Source organism: Hyperolius riggenbachi, unplaced genomic scaffold, assembly GCF_040937935.1.
Source record: "Hyperolius riggenbachi isolate aHypRig1 unplaced genomic scaffold, aHypRig1.pri scaffold_196, whole genome shotgun sequence".
NCBI classification, from domain to species: domain Eukaryota; kingdom Metazoa; phylum Chordata; class Amphibia; order Anura; family Hyperoliidae; genus Hyperolius; species Hyperolius riggenbachi.
In genome coordinates, this window is record NW_027152407.1 from 108,959 (window position 1) to 130,417 (window position 21,459).

At 48.6% G+C, this 21,459-nt stretch overlaps 1 protein-coding gene across 3 annotated transcripts in view; it reads right to left on the bottom strand.

Annotated features, from left to right (window-relative positions):
• The window catches only part of LOC137543743 (uncharacterized), a 48,352-nt gene that overhangs the window by 14,698 nt on the left and 12,195 nt on the right, over positions 1-21,459 (bottom strand). For all 3 annotated transcript variants that reach the window (XM_068264877.1, XM_068264876.1, XM_068264875.1), the window contains exons 2-3: positions 4,075-4,284; positions 3,807-3,857 (exon numbers count right to left, since the gene is read on the bottom strand). In XM_068264877.1, coding sequence (XP_068120978.1) covers positions 3,807-3,857; positions 4,075-4,246 — 223 coding nt within the window. In that variant the 5' untranslated portion in view covers positions 4,247-4,284. The remainder of the gene's footprint in view (positions 1-3,806; positions 3,858-4,074; positions 4,285-21,459) is intronic.

Below are 21,459 nucleotides of genomic sequence, written 5' to 3' on the forward strand. Positions count from 1 at the left end.
ATTTCAGCATGGCAATGACCCAAAACACACAGCAAAAGTGGTGAAGAGATGGTTAGCGGACAACAACATTAACGTTTTGAAGTGGCCCAGCCACAGTCTTGACTTGAATCTAATTGAGAATCTGTGGAGGGAGCTAAAGATCAGGGTGATGGCAAGAAGACCCTCCAACTTGAATGATTTGGAGCTTATTGCTAAAGATGAATGAGCAAAAATACCTGTGGAGACATGCAAAAAGCTGGTCTGCAATTATAGGAAGCGTTTGATCGCTATAATAGCCAATGTTTTTCTACTGATTATTGAGAAGGGTATGAATAATTTTGGACAGGACACTTTTTGCTCAAATGTAAATAAAAATGGGATTTAAACTACCCCCCCCCCCCCCCCCACACACACACACACAATAATGCCTCTTGTACATTGTCTTACGCTTTGGGAGACACATATTCCTCAAAAAAAAAAAAAAAATTACTTGCTGGTTGTATAAAAGTAACTTTAAGACAAAATGTGTCAGGAATATGAATAATTATGGGCAGCGCTGTAAATAGCATCATCCTGATTCAAATCTTGCTTTTACTGATGGCTGACATGGTACAATACTTTAGTGTCTATGGTAGAAGAAATCAGGCAAGGAGTATTTATCCTGTATAATTTCCAGCAGTAACTCCAACAGCCACCCTGCAAGACAAAGCAGGACTATTCCTATCACTGCACTGAGCCAGGAGAGAGATGAGAGCTCTGGAGCCTCCTAGTGGTAAAACCTGAGTAATGCACCTATCAGCACACTGCTATGCAGGGCTTCGGACAAGCAAAACTCCCATCTCAGATTTCTTTATCCACAGCATGTCCAACCTCCTCCAATTAAATATACATACAGGAAATAAATGGTAAATATACATTTCCTACCATGCAAGGCGTGTCATCCCTGCCAGTGTGAATACTCCAGATAATATACAACCCTCACAAATGGAAGGCTGTAGATGGGTCAGTGGTTAATGAGATGCAAATAAAACTGAAATTATACAGAATTATGCAAATATATGCCATTTAAATGAATTTACTAGAATGTTGCATAATTCTACATCTATGAATTATTTGCATCTTATTGGCTATTTAGTAACCTTATAACAAAGGACAGAGTTTGTATGTTCTCCCCGTGTCTATATGGGTTTCCTCCGGGCACTCCAGTTTCCTCCCACATCCCAAAAACATACAGACTATGATACATACACTACACAATATAGACATGGGGCTATGGTAGGCATTCAATTGTGAGCCCCTCTGATGGACAGTTAAATAGGAATTGTAGTGAAAACAACAATAAAATTGCTTATTGTGAGTTTCTCAAACCTGTCCTTATGACTCCCCAAAAGTGCATGGTTTGCAGGCAACCTCACTTATGCACAGGTGGGGTAATTAGTGTCTCAGCTACATGGAATCCACCTAGCTGAGACACTAACTACCCCACCTGTGCATAAGTGAGGTAGCCTGCAAACCATGCACCGCTGGGAGTCACGAGGACAGGTGTGAGAAACATTGGTTTACAATAGTATTTACTGATTATTTAGTCAGTGTTTTCCCATTGTAAAAATCTTTCCTCTCCCTGATTAACATTCTGAAATGTATCACTGGTAGTGACGTGTTTAGTTCTGCCAGGTGATCTGTGCGGAATGTTCATTACTGAGAGTTCTATGCACAGAGTGAAATACTGCTTGCTTGACAGTTGGAAAAAAGCCATTCTTTCCCACAATGCAATGAGGTTCTCAGAGAGCAAACTGTCAAGACCATGGACATGACATCACACTGTGGGAGGGGTTTCACTACAATATCAGCCATACAGACTCCCCTGATGATCTATTAGAGAAAAGGTAAAGATTTCTCATGGGAATGAGGGTATCGGCTACTGACTGGAATGGAGTTTATTCCTTGGTTAACATTCCTCTTTAAGTGACAAGACAATATACTGTGTACAGCTCTGCATAAGGTGTCGGAGCTATACAAATACTAAATGGGAATAATAAAAACTTTATAACTGAATGGGTTCACTTGTGATTACATACAAATTATAATAGGCATCAGAGTCAGAAATTGGTTCAAAATGTAAACACCATGACCCTGATCTGAACCCATGACCGACGCCATGACCTTGATCTGAACCCATGACTCGGTAGCCATGACCTTGATCTGAACCCATGACTCGGTAGCCATGACCTTGATCTGAATCCATGACTCGGTAGCCATGACCGTGGTCTGAACCCATGACTCGGTAGCCATAATCCTGATCTGAACCCATGACTCGGTAGCCATGATCCTGATCTGAACCTATGACTCTGGAGCCACACCCCTGATCTGAACCCATGACTCGGTAGCCATGATCCTGATCTGAACCTATGACTCTGGAGCCACACCCCTGATCTGAACCTATGACTCTGGAGCCACACCCCTGATCTGAACCCATGACTCTGGAGCCACACCCCTGATCTGAACCCATGACTTTGGAGCCACACCCCTGATCTGAACCCATGACTCTGGAGCCACACCCCTGATCTGAACCCATGACTCTGGAGCCACACCCCTGATCTGAACCCATGACTCGGTAGCCATGATCCTGATCTGAACCCATGACTCGGTAGCCATGATCCTGATCTGAACCCATGACTCGGTAGCCATGATCCTGATCTGAACCCATGACTCGGTAGCCATGATCCTGATCTGAACCCATGACTCGGTAGCCATGATCCTGATCTGAACCCATGACTCGGTAGCCATGATCCTGATCTGAACCCATGACTCGGTAGCCATGATCCTGATCTGAACCCATGACTCGGTAGCCATGATCCTGATCTGAACCCATGACTCGGTAGCCATGATCCTGATCTGAACCCATGACTCGGTAGCCATGATCCTGATCTAAACCCATGACTCGGTAGCCATGATCCTGATCTGAACCCATGACTCGGTAGCCATGATCCTGATCTGAACCCATGACTCGGTAGCCATGATCCTGATCTGAACCCATGACTCGGTAGCCATGATCCTGATCTGAACCCATGACTCGGTAGCCATGATCCTGATCTGAACCCATGACTCGGTAGCCATGATCCTGATCTGAACCCATGACTCGGTAGCCATGATCCTGATCTGAACCCATGACTCGGTAGCCATGATCCTGATCTGAACCCATGACTCGGTAGCCATGATCCTGATCTGAACGATCCTGATCTGAACCCATGACTCGGTAGCCATGATCCTGATCTGAACCCATGACTCGGTAGCCATGATCCTGATCTGAACCCATGACTCGGTAGCCATGATCCTGATCTGAACCTATGACTCTGGAGCCACACCCCTGATCTGAACCCATGACTCGGTAGCCATGATCCTGATCTGAACCCATGACTCGGTAGCCATGATCCTGATCTGAACCTATGACTCTGGAGCCACACCCCTGATCTGAACCTATGACTCAGTAGCCATGATCCTGATCTGAACCTATGACTCTGGAGCCACACCCCTGATCTGAACCCACGACGCGACGGAATGACTGATTTGAGCCACTGACTGGAGTCCTGACCCTGTTCTGACACCATGAACCTGATCTGAAGCAATGACTCTGTAGCCATGACCCTGATCTGAACCTATCACTTTGAAGCCATGATCGTGATATAGCGGCCCTGATCACAAAGTGATCTGTTTACAAAGTCAAGTGTCAACTGGCTCCACACTTATTAACATTAGCAACATTGCTCTGCAGCCTGGAGGTGCCTTGCTGGCTCCGACTCTTGTCTATGGTTATGAAAATAGCTTACCTAGATGTGGATCCAGAAGGTGAGGCTGCTCCTGATAATTGTCCATAATAACTACAATGAAAGAAGAGAGGATGGTGAGACTCAGACAAGGAACATACAGGCTTCTCATCTCCTACCCCTGCCTAATCCCCAAGCGCAGAGTTCAATCTATTACCCCGGCAATCCCCCCTCCACCTCTACCCCCAAACAGATTCAGGATCAGCAGGACTCACTATGTCCCGCAGTCACACACATATGGATCTAGCGATTCGCAGTCTGGTTCACTCACCATTAAACCTCTGTGCACACACCTCTCTGCTCACCGGCTCCATACAGGACATCTGCAGGTTGACAATCAGGTCTCGTGTCTGTTTGCTCTCCGTAAAAGATCCCAAGATGTTACCGTTCAATACAATCTCTGGGCTGCCATCTTCCTCTCGCTCAGCACTGTCTGCCGCCATCGTGAGGATTCTGCACTAAAGACGCTCACGGCTCCCACCTAAACACACAGAACAAAGGCTTTCCTGAGCAGTCATTATGTTGCTAGTTACAGCTGAATGACCTCTGTATGAGCACAGCACCATCGCAGGAATATAGTCTCCTCCACATCACACATTGCAGAAGTCTAACCTGGCCAGGCAGAGCTGACTCCTGATTGGCTGCTACGGATGTCAGAATAATGCCAGCAGCTGCACCGTACAGAGGGGGTTATTCAGTTCCAAACACATCCAAATGCCAACAGGTAGTATGGGGCCCCTTTCACACTGCATGCGTTTCCATCTGATTATTGAGCCACATGCAACCGCAAGGACACCATCGCTGATCCCAGATCCCGAGAACAGCTGATCCCATTCACTGAATGTGGCATTTCTGCCATAATGCCATACATCACCATTCAATACAACTTTTACTGCTGGTACAATTGCAAAGTACAAGTGCACAGGAAAACAATTGCCCCCTTCCTACACACTTTATACTGTGAGAGGGCCCTTATTGTCTGGTTCAAAAAAAGTGGGGAGAGACAATATAGTGTAGTAGGTCCTGAGGTCCTTTGTCTTAGCCATGACTGGCCACAAACCAACTGCAGAGAGCTGCGGATTTTCACCTGTTGAGTAGATTGCAACAGCTGTTCCAAATTAATCAGGGTAATTAGGATGCTATAAGGTGGCCATTAATGATCCAATCTTTTTCATCCAACCTTACAATTCCTATGTAATATAAGGTAACTTCCTAAAGTATCTACTCAGTATATTCACTCAATTTACCCTTATAGTACATAGATTTGGTAAGATTGGATGAAAAAGATTGGATCATTAGTGACCACCATTAGAACAGCTTGGACTATTTGGAATGGTAAAGAACTTTGGATTTCCCCTCAGACTTTGACAGTTTGAAGGGTATGAATAATTTTGGCCTGGTCACTTTGGTTAAATGTATGTTTTTTCCTCTCACAATAATGCCTCTTGTACATCAGCTTATATTTTTGGACACACCAAATTTCATTTCTCATCAACAAAATTACTTATTGGTTGAAAAGTAGTAATGTAAAGTCAAAATTTGCCAGAAATATGAATAATTATGGGCAGCACTGTATATGACTAAGCCTTGTTAGCAGTTGCCTGTGATTAGGAGTCGCTGAACATCACAAAACATTGTGATGCCCCATTGACTAATGATAGGCAAATTTCTAAACCTTCACGGTATCCCTGCAGCCACAATTACTTAAAAAAAGAAAAGTGTACAAAAACCCAGATAGAGTCACTGGAGGGGGGTATCAAAAGCAAACATTTTAGCCAGTTGAGGACTACAGGCTTACACCCCCCTCGCAACCAGGCAATTTTTCACACTTCTGCACTCTGCAGCTTTAACACCTCGCTGTAGGGCCATTCAACTTCACAAACAAATAAATCTTACCTCCATTTCTTTGCACAAATAGGCCTTTCTTTTATTGGTCTGTGATAGCTGCTGCGATTGTTAGTTTTGGTTTTTTTGTAGATATTGCTCCCTGCCCCCCCTAAATTGGCCCTAGGCTGCGATCCATAGTTTGTTCTTACCTCTCAGAGGCATTAGCATAGGGGGAGCTGTGATTCTTCTATTGAGTGGGACTCCCATCACAGTAAAAGCGTTAAATTGTGATGCAAAATCAAGTCAGGCAGAGTCAGGCTGTAATTACGGTTTACTAATATGACCATGCCATACTAACTATCACAACAATGTAACGGACTCTGGCCCGCTGGAGCATGGCTGGAGGAGATTTGTACAATTGAGAGGTTGAGAGGCGAGAACCACTGGTGACGAGCAGTGGAGGCTGATATCCCATTACAAGAGGGAGGAGCAGCAGATTAACATTTCTGCAGCTGCAATAGAGACTGGGAAGCAAAGGTTTCATTTGAACAGACACACAGCACAAAATAGCCTTTATGGACGACCTGTCTACTCAACAGCACTCCAAGAGTTCAAAAAATGCACTGCAGGTATCCACATTATTTTAGAATTCTCAAAAATCAGCTGAAAGGCCGCAGGCCTGGGGTGCCGACGCTGCGGACCGCGGGTCGGGCCCAGCCAGGCACCTCCAGGCCGCAGGCCTGGGGTGCCGACGCTGCGGACCGCGGGTCGGGCCCAGCCAGGCACCTCCAGGCCGCAGGCCTGGGGTGCCGACGCTGCGGACCGCGGGTCGGGCCCAGCCAGGCACCTCCAGGCCGCAGGCCTGGGGTGCCGACGCTGCGGACCGCGGGTCGGGCCCAGCCAGGCACCTCCAGGCCGCAGGCCTGGGGTGCCGACGCTGCGGACCGCGGGTCGGGCCCAGCCAGGCACCTCCAGGCCGCAGGCCTGGGGTGCCGACGCTGCGGACCGCGGGTCGGGCCCAGCCAGGCACCTCCAGGCCGCAGGCCTGGGGTGCCGACGCTGCGGACCGCGGGTCGGGCCCAGCCAGGCACCTCCAGGCCGCAGGCCTGGGGTGCCGACGCTGCGGACCGCGGGTCGGGCCCAGCCAGGCACCTCCAGGCCGCAGGCCTGGGGTGCCGACGCTGCGGACCGCGGGTCGGGCCCAGCCAGGCACCTCCAGGCCGCAGGCCTGGGGTGCCGACGCTGCGGACCGCGGGTCGGGCCCAGCCAGGCACCTCCAGGCCGCAGGCCTGGGGTGCCGACGCTGCGGACCGCGGGTCGGGCCCAGCCAGGCACCTCCAGGCCGCAGGCCTGGGGTGCCGACGCTGCGGACCGCGGGTCGGGCCCAGCCAGGCACCTCCAGGCCGCAGGCCTGGGGTGCCGACGCTGCGGACCGCGGGTCGGGCCCAGCCAGGCACCTCCAGGCCGCAGGCCTGGGGTGCCGACGCTGCGGACCGCGGGTCGGGCCCAGCCAGGCACCTCCAGGCCGCAGGCCTGGGGTGCCGACGCTGCGGACCGCGGGTCGGGCCCAGCCAGGCACCTCCAGGCCGCAGGCCTGGGGTGCCGACGCTGCGGACCGCGGGTCGGGCCCAGCCAGGCACCTCCAGGCCGCAGGCCTGGGGTGCCGACGCTGCGGACCGCGGGTCGGGCCCAGCCAGGCACCTCCAGGCCGCAGGCCTGGGGTGCCGACGCTGCGGACCGCGGGTCGGGCCCAGCCAGGCACCTCCAGGCCGCAGGCCTGGGGTGCCGACGCTGCGGACCGCGGGTCGGGCCCAGCCAGGCACCTCCAGGCCGCAGGCCTGGGGTGCCGACGCTGCGGACCGGGGGTCGGGCCCTGCCAGGCACCTCCAGGCCGCAGGCCTGGGGTGCCGACGCTGCGGACCGCGGGTCGGGCCCAGCCAGGCACCTCCAGGCCGCAGGCCTGGGGTGCCGACGCTGCGGACCGCGGGTCGGGCCCAGCCAGGCACCTCCAGGCCGCAGGCCTGGGGTGCCGACGCTGCGGACCGCGGGTCGGGCCCAGCCAGGCACCTCCAGGCCGCAGGCCTGGGGTGCCGACGCTGCGGACCGCGGGTCGGGCCCAGCCAGGCACCTCCAGGCCGCAGGCCTGGGGTGCCGACGCTGCGGACCGCGGGTCGGGCCCAGCCAGGCACCTCCAGGCCGCAGGCCTGGGGTGCCGACGCTGCGGACCGCGGGTCGGGCCCAGCCAGGCACCTCCAGGCCGCAGGCCTGGGGTGCCGACGCTGCGGACCGCGGGTCGGGCCCAGCCAGGCACCTCCAGGCCGCAGGCCTGGGGTGCCGACGCTGCGGACCGCGGGTCGGGCCCAGCCAGGCACCTCCAGGCCGCAGGCCTGGGGTGCCGACGCTGCGGACCGCGGGTCGGGCCCAGCCAGGCACCTCCAGGCCGCAGGCCTGGGGTGCCGACGCTGCGGACCGCGGGTCGGGCCCAGCCAGGCACCTCCAGGCCGCAGGCCTGGGGTGCCGACGCTGCGGACCGCGGGTCGGGCCCAGCCAGGCACCTCCAGGCCGCAGGCCTGGGGTGCCGACGCTGCGGACCGCGGGTCGGGCCCAGCCAGGCACCTCCAGGCCGCAGGCCTGGGGTGCCGACGCTGCGGACCGCGGGTCGGGCCCAGCCAGGCACCTCCAGGCCGCAGGCCTGGGGTGCCGACGCTGCGGACCGCGGGTCGGGCCCAGCCAGGCACCTCCAGGCCGCAGGCCTGGGGTGCCGACGCTGCGGACCGCGGGTCGGGCCCAGCCAGGCACCTCCAGGCCGCAGGCCTGGGGTGCCGACGCTGCGGACCGCGGGTCGGGCCCAGCCAGGCACCTCCAGGCCGCAGGCCTGGGGTGCCGACGCTGCGGACCGCGGGTCGGGCCCAGCCAGGCACCTCCAGGCCGTTACTGCTTCCTGTGTTGACTTTTAACCCCCAAATGTTCTGTTCTGTTCTGTTCTGTTCTGTTCTGTTCTGTTCTGTTCTGTTCTGTTCTGTTCTGTTCTGTTCTGTTCTGTTCTGTTCTGTTCTGTTCTGTTCTGTTCTGTTCTGTTCTGTTCTGTTCTGTTCTGTTCTGTTCTGTTCTGTTCTGTTCTGTTCTGTTCTGTTCTGTTCTGTTCTGTTCTGTTCTGTTCTGTTCTGTTCTGTTCTGTTCTGTTCTGTTCTGTTCTGTTCTGTTCTGTTCTGTTCTGTTCTGTTCAAAAATTGCTGACAAAATATTTTTTATAACTACAAGTAGCATTTATTTTTCATCATTTAAAATAATGCAGTGAACAAACAGACGAGAAAATCTTCAACAATATTTGGGGTGACAGCCCTTCACCTTCAAAACAGCATCAATTATTTTAGTTACACTTGCAATTTTTGAAGGAACTCACCTGGTAGGTTGTTCCAATCATCAATGGAGAATTAACCGCTTAGATCTTCTGTAGATGTTAAGTTGTAGGCTTCCTCACAACCTTCTGTCTCCATGTAATCCCAGACACACTCCATGTGGGGATCAGGTCTGTCTGTGGGGGGGGCAAACCATCACTTCCAAAGACTTATTTATGCTAAACACGGTTCCTAATCACATTGGCTCTATTTGTGGGGTTATTTAGGCACCACAAAAAAGAAATGAAATCAGCATTTAGTAGATCCTCCAGTTGCAGAAATTACAGCCTCTGAATGCTTCCTGTAGTTCCAATGAGAGTCTGGATTCTGGTTGAAGGTATTTTGGACCATTTCTCTTTACAAAACATCTCTAGTTCATTCAGGTTTGATGGCTTCTGAGCATGGACAGCTCTCTAACTCACACCTCAGATCTTCAATTATATTCAGGCCTAGGGACTGAGATGGCCATTCCAGAACATTGTACTTGTTCCTCTGCATTAATGCCTTAGTGGATTTTGAGCAGTGTTTACGGTCGTTGTCTTGTTGAAAGATCCAGCCCCGGCGCAGCTTCAGCTTTGTCACTGATTCCTGGACATTGGTCTCCAGAATCTGCTGACACTGAGTGGAATCCATGCGTCTCAACTTTGACAAGATTTCCAGTCCCTGCACTGGCCACACAGCATGATGGAACCACCAAAATATTTTATTGTAGGTAGCTGATGTTTTTCTTGGAATGCTGTGTTTTTCCTCCATGCATAATACCCCTTGTTATGCCCAAATAACTCATCAGTCCACAGCACCTTATTCCAAAATGAAACTGGCTTGTCCAAATGTGCTTCATCATATCTCAAGCGGCTCTGTTTGTGCTATGGGCTTCCTCTGTATCACTCTCACATTACAGCATCTCCTTGTGTAAAGTGCGCCGAATGGTTGACAATGCACATCATCTCCATCTGCAGCAAGATTATGTTGCAGGTCTTTGGTGCTGGTCTGTGGGTTGACTGACTATTCTCACCATTCCTTGCTTCGGAGATTTTTCTTGGTCTGCCACTTCAAGCCTTAACTTGAACTTAGCCTGTGGTCTTCCATTTCCTTAATAAGTTCTTACGCGGTGCGTGCGCGGTGCATGCGTGTGCGGTGTGTGTGTGTGTGTGTGTGTGTGTGTGTGTGTGTGTGTGTGTGTGTGTGTGTGGGGGGGGGGGGGGGGGTGGTGTGTTTTAACTGACTTTTTTATTGTAACAACCAACGATTTGTACAGGAAAATCATGACGATTAACAAAATTGCCCAAATGTTTACATCCCACTGTTTGCAAGTGGAGGTAGACACATGCACCACTCTCCATGCCAGGTCAAGCTTAAAGGGAACCTAAACTGGGAGGGATATGGATGTTTCCTTTTAAACAATACCAGTTGCTTGTTGGTCCTGCTGATCTCTCTGGCTGCAGCAGTGGTTGTATCACACACCTGAAAGAAGCAGGCAGCTAATCCAGTCTAACTTCAGTCAGAGCACCTGATCTGCATGCTTGTTGAGGGGCTGTGACTAAAAGTATTAGAGACACAGAACCAGCAGGAGTCAGGTAGCTGGTATTATTTGAAACCCTATGTTAGTTACCTGGTAACTTCCTTTTTAGTAACCTCCAGGACAGGTCCACCAGGAGACGACATAGGCTCCTCCCAGGAACAGGAAACGTCCAATTGAGTACTCTATACATTTTTATCAGACACCCTCACTCGCCAGTATAACACAAGAACTGTTCTTTAGGTAACACCAAGGGTGTCATACATATCATTATTATATATATATCCTTTAAGTAGGGTGGGTTACGGACCTGTCCTGGAGGTTACTAAAACTGAAGTTACCAGGTAACTAACGTAGGGTTTTTCCAGTAACCTCCAGGACAGGTCCACCATGAGAAGATGGGCAAGAATCTTACCATTTAGGGTGGGTTAGCTGCCTGCAGAACTTTTCTTCCAAAAGATTGCTGTCTTGCAGACATCAGATTCACCCTGTAATGTCTTGAAAAGGTGCCAAGGCTTGACCACGTAGCTGCTCTACAGATTTCCTCCGGCGTAGCACCCGCTCTGTAGGCCCATGACGTGGCTGTTGCCCTAGTAGAATGGGCTCTAACAGCCCCTGATAGGTTTGAACCTGTCAACTTATAAGCCTCCTCTATACATAGTCTTATCCACTTTGCTATTGTTCTTTTAGACATCTTCATGCCCTTAGAGGCCCCTATAGTATTTATAAATAAGGCTCTTGTTCCCTGGAACAGGAAACGTCAACTGGCGAGTGAGGGTGTCTGATAAAATGTATAGAGTACTCAATTGGACGTTTCCTGTTCCTGGGAGGAGCCTATGTCATCTCATGGTGGACCTGTCCTGGAGGTTACTGGAAAAAAGGAAAATCCATATACCTCTTAGTTTAGGTTTCCTTTAAAGGATACCCGAAGTGACATGATGAGATAGACATGGGTATGTACAGTGCCTAGCACACAAATAATTATGCTGTGTTCCTTTTTTTCTTTCTCTGCCTGAAAGTTAAATATCAGGTATGGAAGTTGCTGACTCAGTCCTGACTCAGACAGGAAGTGACTATAGTGTGACTCTCACTAATAAGATATTCCCCTTTTATCTCTTTCTTGCTCTCAGAAGCCATTTTCTTCTAGCAAAGTGTTATAGTTGGAATTTCTTATCAGCGAGCGTTGAGGTGTACAGAGGCGCCGGTAGGATAAAAAGAACTAAAAGGTTTAAAATTGTTGTGGTTGAGGTGGTGGACCAACCAACCATAAACGGACAAGAGCTGTCAAATTTCAAAACATATAACAATTTATTCAATTACTCCCGGTACAAGAGTCGCAACGCGTTTCGCAGGCTAGAACCCGCTTCTTCAGGCAATAGGGACAGGAGCAATACACAGCGTGTAGTCTGAATAAGGCTTGGCACCTCTTCTTATCAGCGAGGGTCACACTGTCACTTCCTGTCTGAGTCAGGACTGAGTCAGCCACTTACATACCTGATATTTAACTCTTAGGCAGAAAAAGGAAGGGGAAAAAAAAAAAAACAAAAAAAAAACACAGCATAATTATTTGTGTGCAAGGCACCGTACATACCCTTTTCTATCTCATCATCTCACATGTCACTTCGGGTATCCTTTAAAGGGCAACTGAAGTATGAAGGATATGGGGGGCTGCTATATGCATTTCCTTTTATACAATACCAGTTGCCTGGCTATCCTGCTTACCCTCTGCCTAATACTTTTAACCATAGACTCTGAACAAGCATGCAGCAGATTAGATGGTTCTGACATTGTCAGATCTGACAAGAGTAACTGCATGCTTGTTCCTGGTGTTATTCAGACACCACTGCAGCTATATAGAAAGGGCAGTTTCTAGGCTAAATTGCACCCAGGGCGAGGGTGTAAAAATTGCACCCCCTTGTCCCGCCCCCGTGGACTTGCGAACCCTTTCTCTTTAGGGACACAGGTCACAAGTAGATCTGCCTACTTACTAGTGACCAGCCGCTTATCCAGGAGGAAGCAAGGACCAGGAGAACACACAGGCGAAGAGACCCCCGGAAAGCAGACTCCTCCATGGGCGCTGCACACTGACAACCTTCAGTACCGCTACAGGTCATCAGGTATCATCACACGGTGGTGACAGCCTGCCGTACCGCTACAGGTCATCACGCGAGGGTGACAGCCTGCCATACCGCTACAGGACACCAGGTGTCATCACGCGGTGATGAAAGCCTGCAGTACCGCTACAGGACACCAGGTGTCATCACGCGGTGGTGACAGCCTGCCGTACCGCTACAGGACACCAGGTGTCATCACGCGGTGGTGACAGCCTGCCGTACCGCTACAGGACACCAGGTGTCATCACGCGGTGGTGACAGCCTGCCGTACCGCTACAGGACACCAGGTGTCATCACGCGGTGGTGAAAGCCTGCAGTACCGCTACAGGACACCAGGTGTCATCACGCGGTGGTGACAGCCTGCAGTACAGCTACAGGACATCAGGTGTCATCACACGGTGGTGACAGCCTGCCGTACCGCTACAGGACATCAGGTGTCATCACGCGGTGGTGACAGCCTGCCGTACCGCTACAGGACATCAGGTGTCATAATGTGGTGGTGACGTGATGATGACTTGACGTCAGACACAGGCAGCCCAGGAGGAGTCAAAGTAGGTGATCGCACTGGTAGTCTTCTTTAGTTTGGCTGCACCACGCATCATCATCTCCCTAGCGGTTATATCCTTCTGCCTGCGCCTCCCTTCTTCTACTTGTAGGCCGATGCCCAGGGCGGTCGCCCTGCCCAAGAAACGGCCCTGCATATAGATCAGCAAGGCTACCAAGCAACTGGTATTGGTCTCCATATCCTTCTTAATTCAGTTCCCCTTTACAACTCTCATTGTGTATCCGGTTAAAACCGGGGCTGTGGAGTTGGAGTATTTTTGGGTGTCTGGAGGAGGAGTCAGGAAGATGCACCGACTTCTAATGAATTTAAATTGTAATTAACCTCCTTAGCGGTATGGACGAGCTCAGCTCGTCCATTACCGTCGGAGGGTGCCGCTCAGGCCCTGCTGGGCCGATTTTCTTCAAATAAAAAAAGGTGCACATGCAGCAGACACTTTGCCAGCCGCGTGTGCTACCTGATCTCCGCCGCGAGCAGCGGCGAAAGAGGGTCCCCCCAGCCGCCCGAGCCCTGCGCAACCGGACCAATCAGTTTAGGGCTGGACCGGAGGCGGCTGACGTCAGGACGTCACTCCGCTCATCGCCATGGCGACGACGAAAGCAAAACAAGGAGGGCCGCTCATTGCGGCCCTTCTTGTTACTTCTGATCGCCAGACGGAGGCGATCAGAAGTACGCATCAGGAGCGCCCTCTAGTGGGCTTTCATGCAGCCAACTTTAAATTGGCTGCATGCAATAGGATTTTTTTTTTTTTTTTTGAATAAAAAAAAAAAAAAACACCTCCCGCAGTCGCCCTGGCGATCTTAATAGAACGCCAGGGTGGTTAAAATAGAAAATATGATAAAATGTTCTATCAGATAATAGTCCTCTTAAATAATGTATATATACACAGTAATAGCTGTGCTTAGTCCACAAAAATGAAATAAACCAATCAAAATTGTGCAGAATCATCAACTCTCAGGAAGATAGTGTCATATTGCAACAGGATCTGGATAGGATGGCTATATGGGCACATACATGGCAGATGAAATTCAATGTTGACAAATGTAAGGTCATGCATTTTGGACGTACTAATGGTCTAGCACCATACAAAATAAATGGGATACAGTTGGGGACATCAAACTTGGAGAAGGACTTAGGAGTACTCATTGACAACAAGTTAAATAATCGTACTCAATGCCAAGCAGCTGCAGCTAAAGCTAACAAAATTTTGGGATGCATTAAAAGAGAAATAAAAACTCGAGATGCTAGCATAATATTGCCCCTGTTTAACTCTCTAGTAAGGCCACATCTGGAATATGGAATTCAGTTCTGGGCACCACATTACAAAAAAGATATTGCAGTTTTAGAGCAGGTGCAGAGACGAGCAACAAAATTGATGCGTGGGATGGAAGGTCTCACTTATCGAGAAAGGTTAGATAAACTGGGTTTATTTAGTCTAGAGAAAAGACGCCTAAAGGCTCATACACACATCAGACCATGGTCTTTTGAAAATGAAAGATCACAGACCAGTTTTACCCCCTTCCATGTAGTATGAGAGCCATACCTACACAGTCTATTCTATGGAGCTGAACTCCCCATCAGAAAAAAATCTTTTCAAGATGCTGCACACACAGATGCTGTACAGACACAAAAGATCAGTATCTGCAAAAGATCTGTTCCTGCCAAAAATCCAACCCTGCAAATTGCAATGATAGTCTATGAGATCTGCAGATCATCATACACACATGATTTAACTGACAGATCTGCAGATCTGAAAATCCAACCTGGTGGATCTGATCTGCAGATGAATGTCAGTTAAATCATGTGTGTACGATGATCTGCAGTTCTCATAGACTATCATTGCAATTTGCAGGGTTGGATTTTTGGCAGGAACAGATCTTTTGCAGCTACAGATCTTTTGTGTCTGTACAGCATCTGTGTGTGCAGCATCTTGCAAAGATTTTTTTCTGATGGGGAGTTCAGCTCCATAGAATAGACTGTGTAGAGTATGGCTCTCATACTACATGGAAGGGGGTAAAACAGATCTGTGATCTTTCATTTTCAAAAGACCATGGTCTGATGTGTGTATGAGCCTTTAGAGGGGATCTAATTAACATGTATAAATACATCAGAGGGCAATATAATACCTTGGCGGATGAGCTTTTTGTCCCTAGGCCTTCTCAAAGGACTAGAGGACATGATCTGCGCATGGAGGAAAAACGTTTTAACCATTTATTTAGGAAAGGGTTCTTTACAGTAAGAGTGATTAAGAAGTGGAATGCATTGCCACAGGAAGTCGTTATGGCAAACTCTATACCTGCATTTAAAGGGGGCTTAGATGCTTTCCTTGCATTGAAAGACATCCATGGCTACAATTACTAGGTAATGCCTAATGATGTTGATCCAGGGATTTTATCTGATTGCCATCTGGAGTCGGGAAGGAATTTTTCCCTTTAGGGGCTAATTGGACCATGCCTTGTAAGGGTTTTTTCGCCTTCCTCTGGATCAACAGGGATATGTGAGGGAGCAGGCTGGTGTTGTACTTTATACTGTTTGAACTCGATGGACGTATGTCTTTTTTCAACCAAAATAACTATGTAAAAAAAAAAATTAGTTACTTGTGCTGCTTCAATAAAAGCAGTCCCCGTATTTTTAAGTCAGATATACACATCTGATTGTGACTGTATATATGATGTGTACACAGGAATCTCTTATATATACGTAATAACATCTATGCTGTAAGTATAAAGCCTGGATGTGTAGCCGTGTCACTAATGGAGATGGTCAACGAGATGGAAATAATTCCTTCTTTTGCTCATGAAATCAAAATTTTAACATATCAAAATATTTGGTTTGGTGACTACAAATTAAATTGGTACCTGAGACGAAAAAGAAAAAAAGTGTTGTATATACCTAGGGCTTCTTCCAGCCCCCTTCAGGATAATCAGTCCCTCGCTGTCGTCGTCCACCACCTGGATCTTCTGCTATGAGTCCCGGTAATTCAGCCAGTCAGAGCAGTCTGGCTACATGCCGCACCCACAGCCAGGAGCATTCTGCACAATAGTGCTGCGCAGGTGTAGTATGCTCCCGACGGCGGAGTGTGTGCATGCGCACTACACCAGACTGGCTCAAGTACCTGGACTCATAGCAGAAGTTCCAGGTGGCGGAGGAGGACAGCGAGGGACCGATTAGCCTGATGGGGGCTATTGGAAGCCCCAGGTATGTATACAACTTTAATCTGTCTCAGGTTTACTTTGTTACACAGTAGTACTATACTCTACGTATGCACTACCCACAGAGCTGCAGGGTATCCACTGAGATTGTTGTGCACATTGAACACAGAGGTGTTGTCTGTCACCCATAAACCTGGTTCAGATTGTGCATGAAGAATGTGTAATCGAGGAAGAATCTCCTTATTCCCCTGCAGAGTACCAGCACATCACTCTTACATGTACCCAGTTACGTTGCCTAGGGCCTAATAGATGTTCTTTGTTCCGGTCTGTACCTTTTACAAGTACTAGTTTTAGTCTATGACTAAAGGGAATAAATATGGCAGTCTACATATCCACACTTCAGTTGTCTTATAAAATTCCTAAGTGTTGGTAGTTAATGGACTAATTTCATTTTACATACTTTCAAACAACAAGATTGTAATATGCAAATTAGAAGAGTCGGAGTCGAGGAGTCAGAGGAATCCTAAACTGAAGAGTCGGAGTCTGGATTTTTGGACCGACTCCACAGCCCTGGTTAAAACATACACCAATTGAGGGAAAGCTTCATTGCACAGTACATGCGGTGTGACATTCAATTTGATGCAGTTAAAAGTATGCTTCAGTGCAACTGTAAGGGGAGGTTCACATTGGAGCGCATCCACTCCGGCGCTGCCGTTCCGTTACCCAACATGTCGGGAACGTCCACTCCGATGAGTGGAACGCAGGGAACGGAACAGGAGCGGACCAGAGCAATGTGAACTTTCCCATTGGGAAAGCATTGCTGCTTCTCATCGGAGCGGAACGTAACTCAATGTGAACTGAGCCTAAATGTATGTCACAATGCCTTAGTGTGAGTAGCCTTGAGGCAGGGGACACAACTGTTTCCATGCATGTTTTCTGAATGAGTTCTGAGGAACTTGTTACTGGCTAGTACACAATGCGCTTTTCACACGCGGAAAAAAAAAATTCTGCAGTTTTCTTTAACCACTTCAGCCGTTTTCACCTCCCATTCATTAGCCTATAACTTTATCACTACTTATCACAATGAACTGATCTATATATCTTGGTTTTTTCTGCCACCAATTAGGCTTTCTTTGGGGGGTACATTTTGCTAAGAGCCACTTTACTGTAAATGCATTTTAACAGGAAGCATAAGAAAACGGAAAAAAAATTATTATTTCTCAGTTTTCAGCCATTATAGTTTTAAAATAATACATGCCTCCATAATTAAAACTCACGTACTGTATTAGCCCATATGTCCCGGTTATTACACCGTTAAAATTATGTCCCTATCACAATGTATGGCAACAATATTTTATTTGGAAATAAAGGTGCATTTTTTCCGTTTGCATCTATCACTATTTAAAAGTTTAAAATTACAAAAAAAAAAAAAATATTTCATCTTTACATTGATATTTAAAAAGTTTACACCCTTAGGTAAATATTTACATGTTTTTTTTATTGTAATTTTTTTGTATTAAACATTTTATTTGGGTATTTTTGGGAGTGTGGGATGTAAACCATAGTTTTATAATGTAAATGTGTCTTGAGTTTTATTTTTTTCACTTTTAGTTGTAGTTTTACTTTATGGCCACAAGATGGCGGCCATGAGTTTGTTTACCTGATGTCACTCTAAGCGCAACACACGCTTAGAGCGACGCATGGGGTACATTACAGCCAGAAAAAGCGAAGCTTCCGAGAGAAGCTGTCACTTTTTCAGCAGGGGAGAGGAATCAGTGATCGGGCACCATAGCCCGATCACTGATTGCCAGGCTAACAAACCGCGGCCGGGGGCGCGCGTGCACGATCGGCTGCGGGAGCGCACGGACGCGCACATGGCCTCCTGGGCGTAGCTAGTACGGCCAGGAGGCCAAAGTAGTTAAAGAGACCCCGAGGTGGGATTAAATTATGTTAGTGGGGCACAGAGGCTGGTTGTGCACACTAACACCAGCCTCTGTTGCCCCATGGTGAGCCGCCAAGACCCCCCTGCGCGCTGCTATCCCCTCCGCAGTGCTAGCGACACGCAGCGTGTCACCAGCACAATGTTTACCTATGCCGTGTCTGTTAGCGCCGCTCCCCCGCCTCCTGTGTATCGGCGCTACCTGCCTGCGTCCCTTCCCTCCCGCTGATTGGCCCCAGCCCCATAAACTAGAGTGACCAGATTTTTGTGGGTCCAACCTGGGAGGGGGGGGGGGCCGCAGCAAAAAGAGGGGAGGACTGAGGGGCATGCAGCAACGAAGACTGGGGGGAGGGGGCTGCGGCGTGCGCAGCAGCGAAAAATGGGCGTGGCCATGACATTGTATGGGTGGAGCTAACGTAATGATGTAACAGCGAGGCATAAGACAAAACGAGAGACTTTGCATCATGGGTGTGCAGAAACTGTGTGATGCTAATAGTATACCGTAACCACAAAGCAGCAAACATAGCCATCTGTGACCATTAACCTATTTTGGTTTCTGGATGTAGAAACTACGTCCAGAAACCATGTGCGCTACCGCGCGCCCCCGCGGCCGATCGCGAGCGTGCACGCGCACTCCCGGCCGCGGATTCGGTAGTCAGGGAATCAATATATCGGGCTATGAAGCCCGATTACTGATTCCTCTCCCCCGCTGAAAAAGCGACAGCTTCTCTCGGAAGCTGCGCCTTTTCTGGCCGTTCCCTTCCTGATGCGCCACTCTAAGCGTGTGTTACGCTTAGAGTGACATCATGTAAACAAACTCATGGCCGCCATCATGTGGCCAAAAAGTAAAACTACACCTGAAAATGAAAATAAATTAAAATCAACACACATTTACATTATAAATCTATTGTTTACCCCCCACCCTCCCAAAACTACCCAAATAAAATGTTTACTATAAATAAAAAAAAACATTACAATAAAAAAAATGTAAATATTTACCTAAGGGTCTAAACTTTTTAAATATCAATGTAAAGATGAAATATTTCTATATTTTTTTTTATTTTAAACTTGTTAATAGTGATAGATGCAAAATGGAAAAAAATGCACCTTTATTTCCAAATAAAATATTGTCGCCATACATTGTGATAGGGACATAATTTTAACGGTGTAATAACCGGGACATATGGGCATATACAATACGTGAGTTATAATTATGGAGGCATGTATTATTTTAAAACTATAATGGCTGAAAACTGAGAAATAATGAATTTTTCCATTTTTTTCTTATTCTTCCTGTTAAAATGCGTTTACAGTAAAGTGGCTCTTAGCAAAATGTACCCCCCAAAGAAAGCCTAATTGGTGGCGGAAAAAACAAGATATAGATCAGTTCATTGTGATAAGTAGTGATAAAGTTATAGGCTAATGAATGGGAGGTGAACATTTCTCTCGTGAAAACCACGGAACCTGAATGGGTTAAATAATAAATGCAGTAACAGTTACCCCGGACACCAGAAAATAAACGCAATGGGCAACATGTCAGTACAAAAATGAAACATTTCACCAGAAAAGAAATGCGGGCAAACATTTCACCAGAAAAGAAACGCAATGCGGGCAAACATTTCACCTGGAAAAGAAACGCAATGCGAGCAAACATTTCACCTGGAAAAAAAAACGCAATGCGGGCAAACATTTCACCTGGAAAAGAAACCGCAATGCGGGCAAACATTTCACCTGGAAAAGAAACCGCAATGCGGGCAAACATTTCACCTGGAAAAAAAACCGCAATGCGGGCAAACATTTCACCTGGAAAAAAAAAGTCAATGCGGGCAAACATTTCACCTGGAAAAAAAACCTCAATGCGGGCAAACATTTCACCTGGAAAAAAAACCGCAATGCGGGCAAACATTTCACCTGGAAAAGAAACGCAATGCGGGCAAACATTTCACCTGGAAAAGAAACGCAATGCAGGCAAACATTTCACCTGGAAAAGAAACGCAATGCGGGCAAACATTTCACCTGGAAAAGAAACGCAATGCGGGCAAACATTTCACCTGGAAAAGAAACGCAATGCGGGCAAACATTTCACCTGGAAAAGAAACGCAATGCGGGCAAACATTTTACCAGAAAAGAAACGCAATGCGGGCAAACATTTCACCTGGAAAAGAAAGCATTTACTCACCTGGCAGAAGTCTCCGGCCTCTGGCGCGCTGCTCCCGGGACCATCTTGCTGCTGATCTTCTCTCCTGCGCTGACAGGGCTACGGCAAGATGGCGCCCGAAGCCCTGTACCGGAGAAACAAATAGTCTCCAGTACAGGGCTCCGGCAGCCATCTTGCCGTAGCCCTGCTCGCCTGCCGGTGTCGGAACACCGGAAGACAGTTAGGCTGGAGCGGGGCTGCGGGCAATGAACTGGCACGGCGTCTACAGACGCCGCTGCCAGTTCATGAGTATAGAGTGGCCAGAGTCCCGAGGCTGGGACGTCCCGCTGCTGAAAGTGGGACGTTTCCCGGGACCTCATGCTGCCTGGGACAGCGGACCCCGAATCCCGGACGCGTCCCAGGCAATCCGGGACGTCTGGTCACTCTACATAAACACATCTGAGTCCCTCGCCATCCTCTTGCAGTCTGCCATTCAGCCCTGGTAACTGGCTCAGTCAGGTCCAGTCTGGGTCTTCCACAAATGTGCAATAGATCCGGACTGACACGACTGAGCCTCTTACCGGGGCGGATTGCGGCTGAACAGCAGACTGCAGGGAGGACGGCAAGGGACTCACATGTGCTTATGGGGCTGGAGGAAGTCCCGGGCAAGTATCAATTCCCTCTATTTGTTAGTCTTTGGTTTACTTTAAGGACCAATGTCAATAACAAATGTGTGCCAAGTAGTGAGGTTTACTGCTGATGAATGTTCAGTGCAAGTCACCAGTCTTTTTTTTTTTGTCTGTTTTTTAACTTGTGGTGTGGAAAATAACCTTCATGAAATCAATCCTGTGCCTGTTCTGGCGTTGGGACACTCCCACTGTGTAGGGGGATCATAGCCAGCCTCTCACCCAGCTGAGTCACTTAGGAGTCTCCAAGTGCAGCGCTGGTTAAGAACGGTCTATGTAGGCTGGGGGAGCATACATGAGTCAGCTGGGTGATTATGCTCCC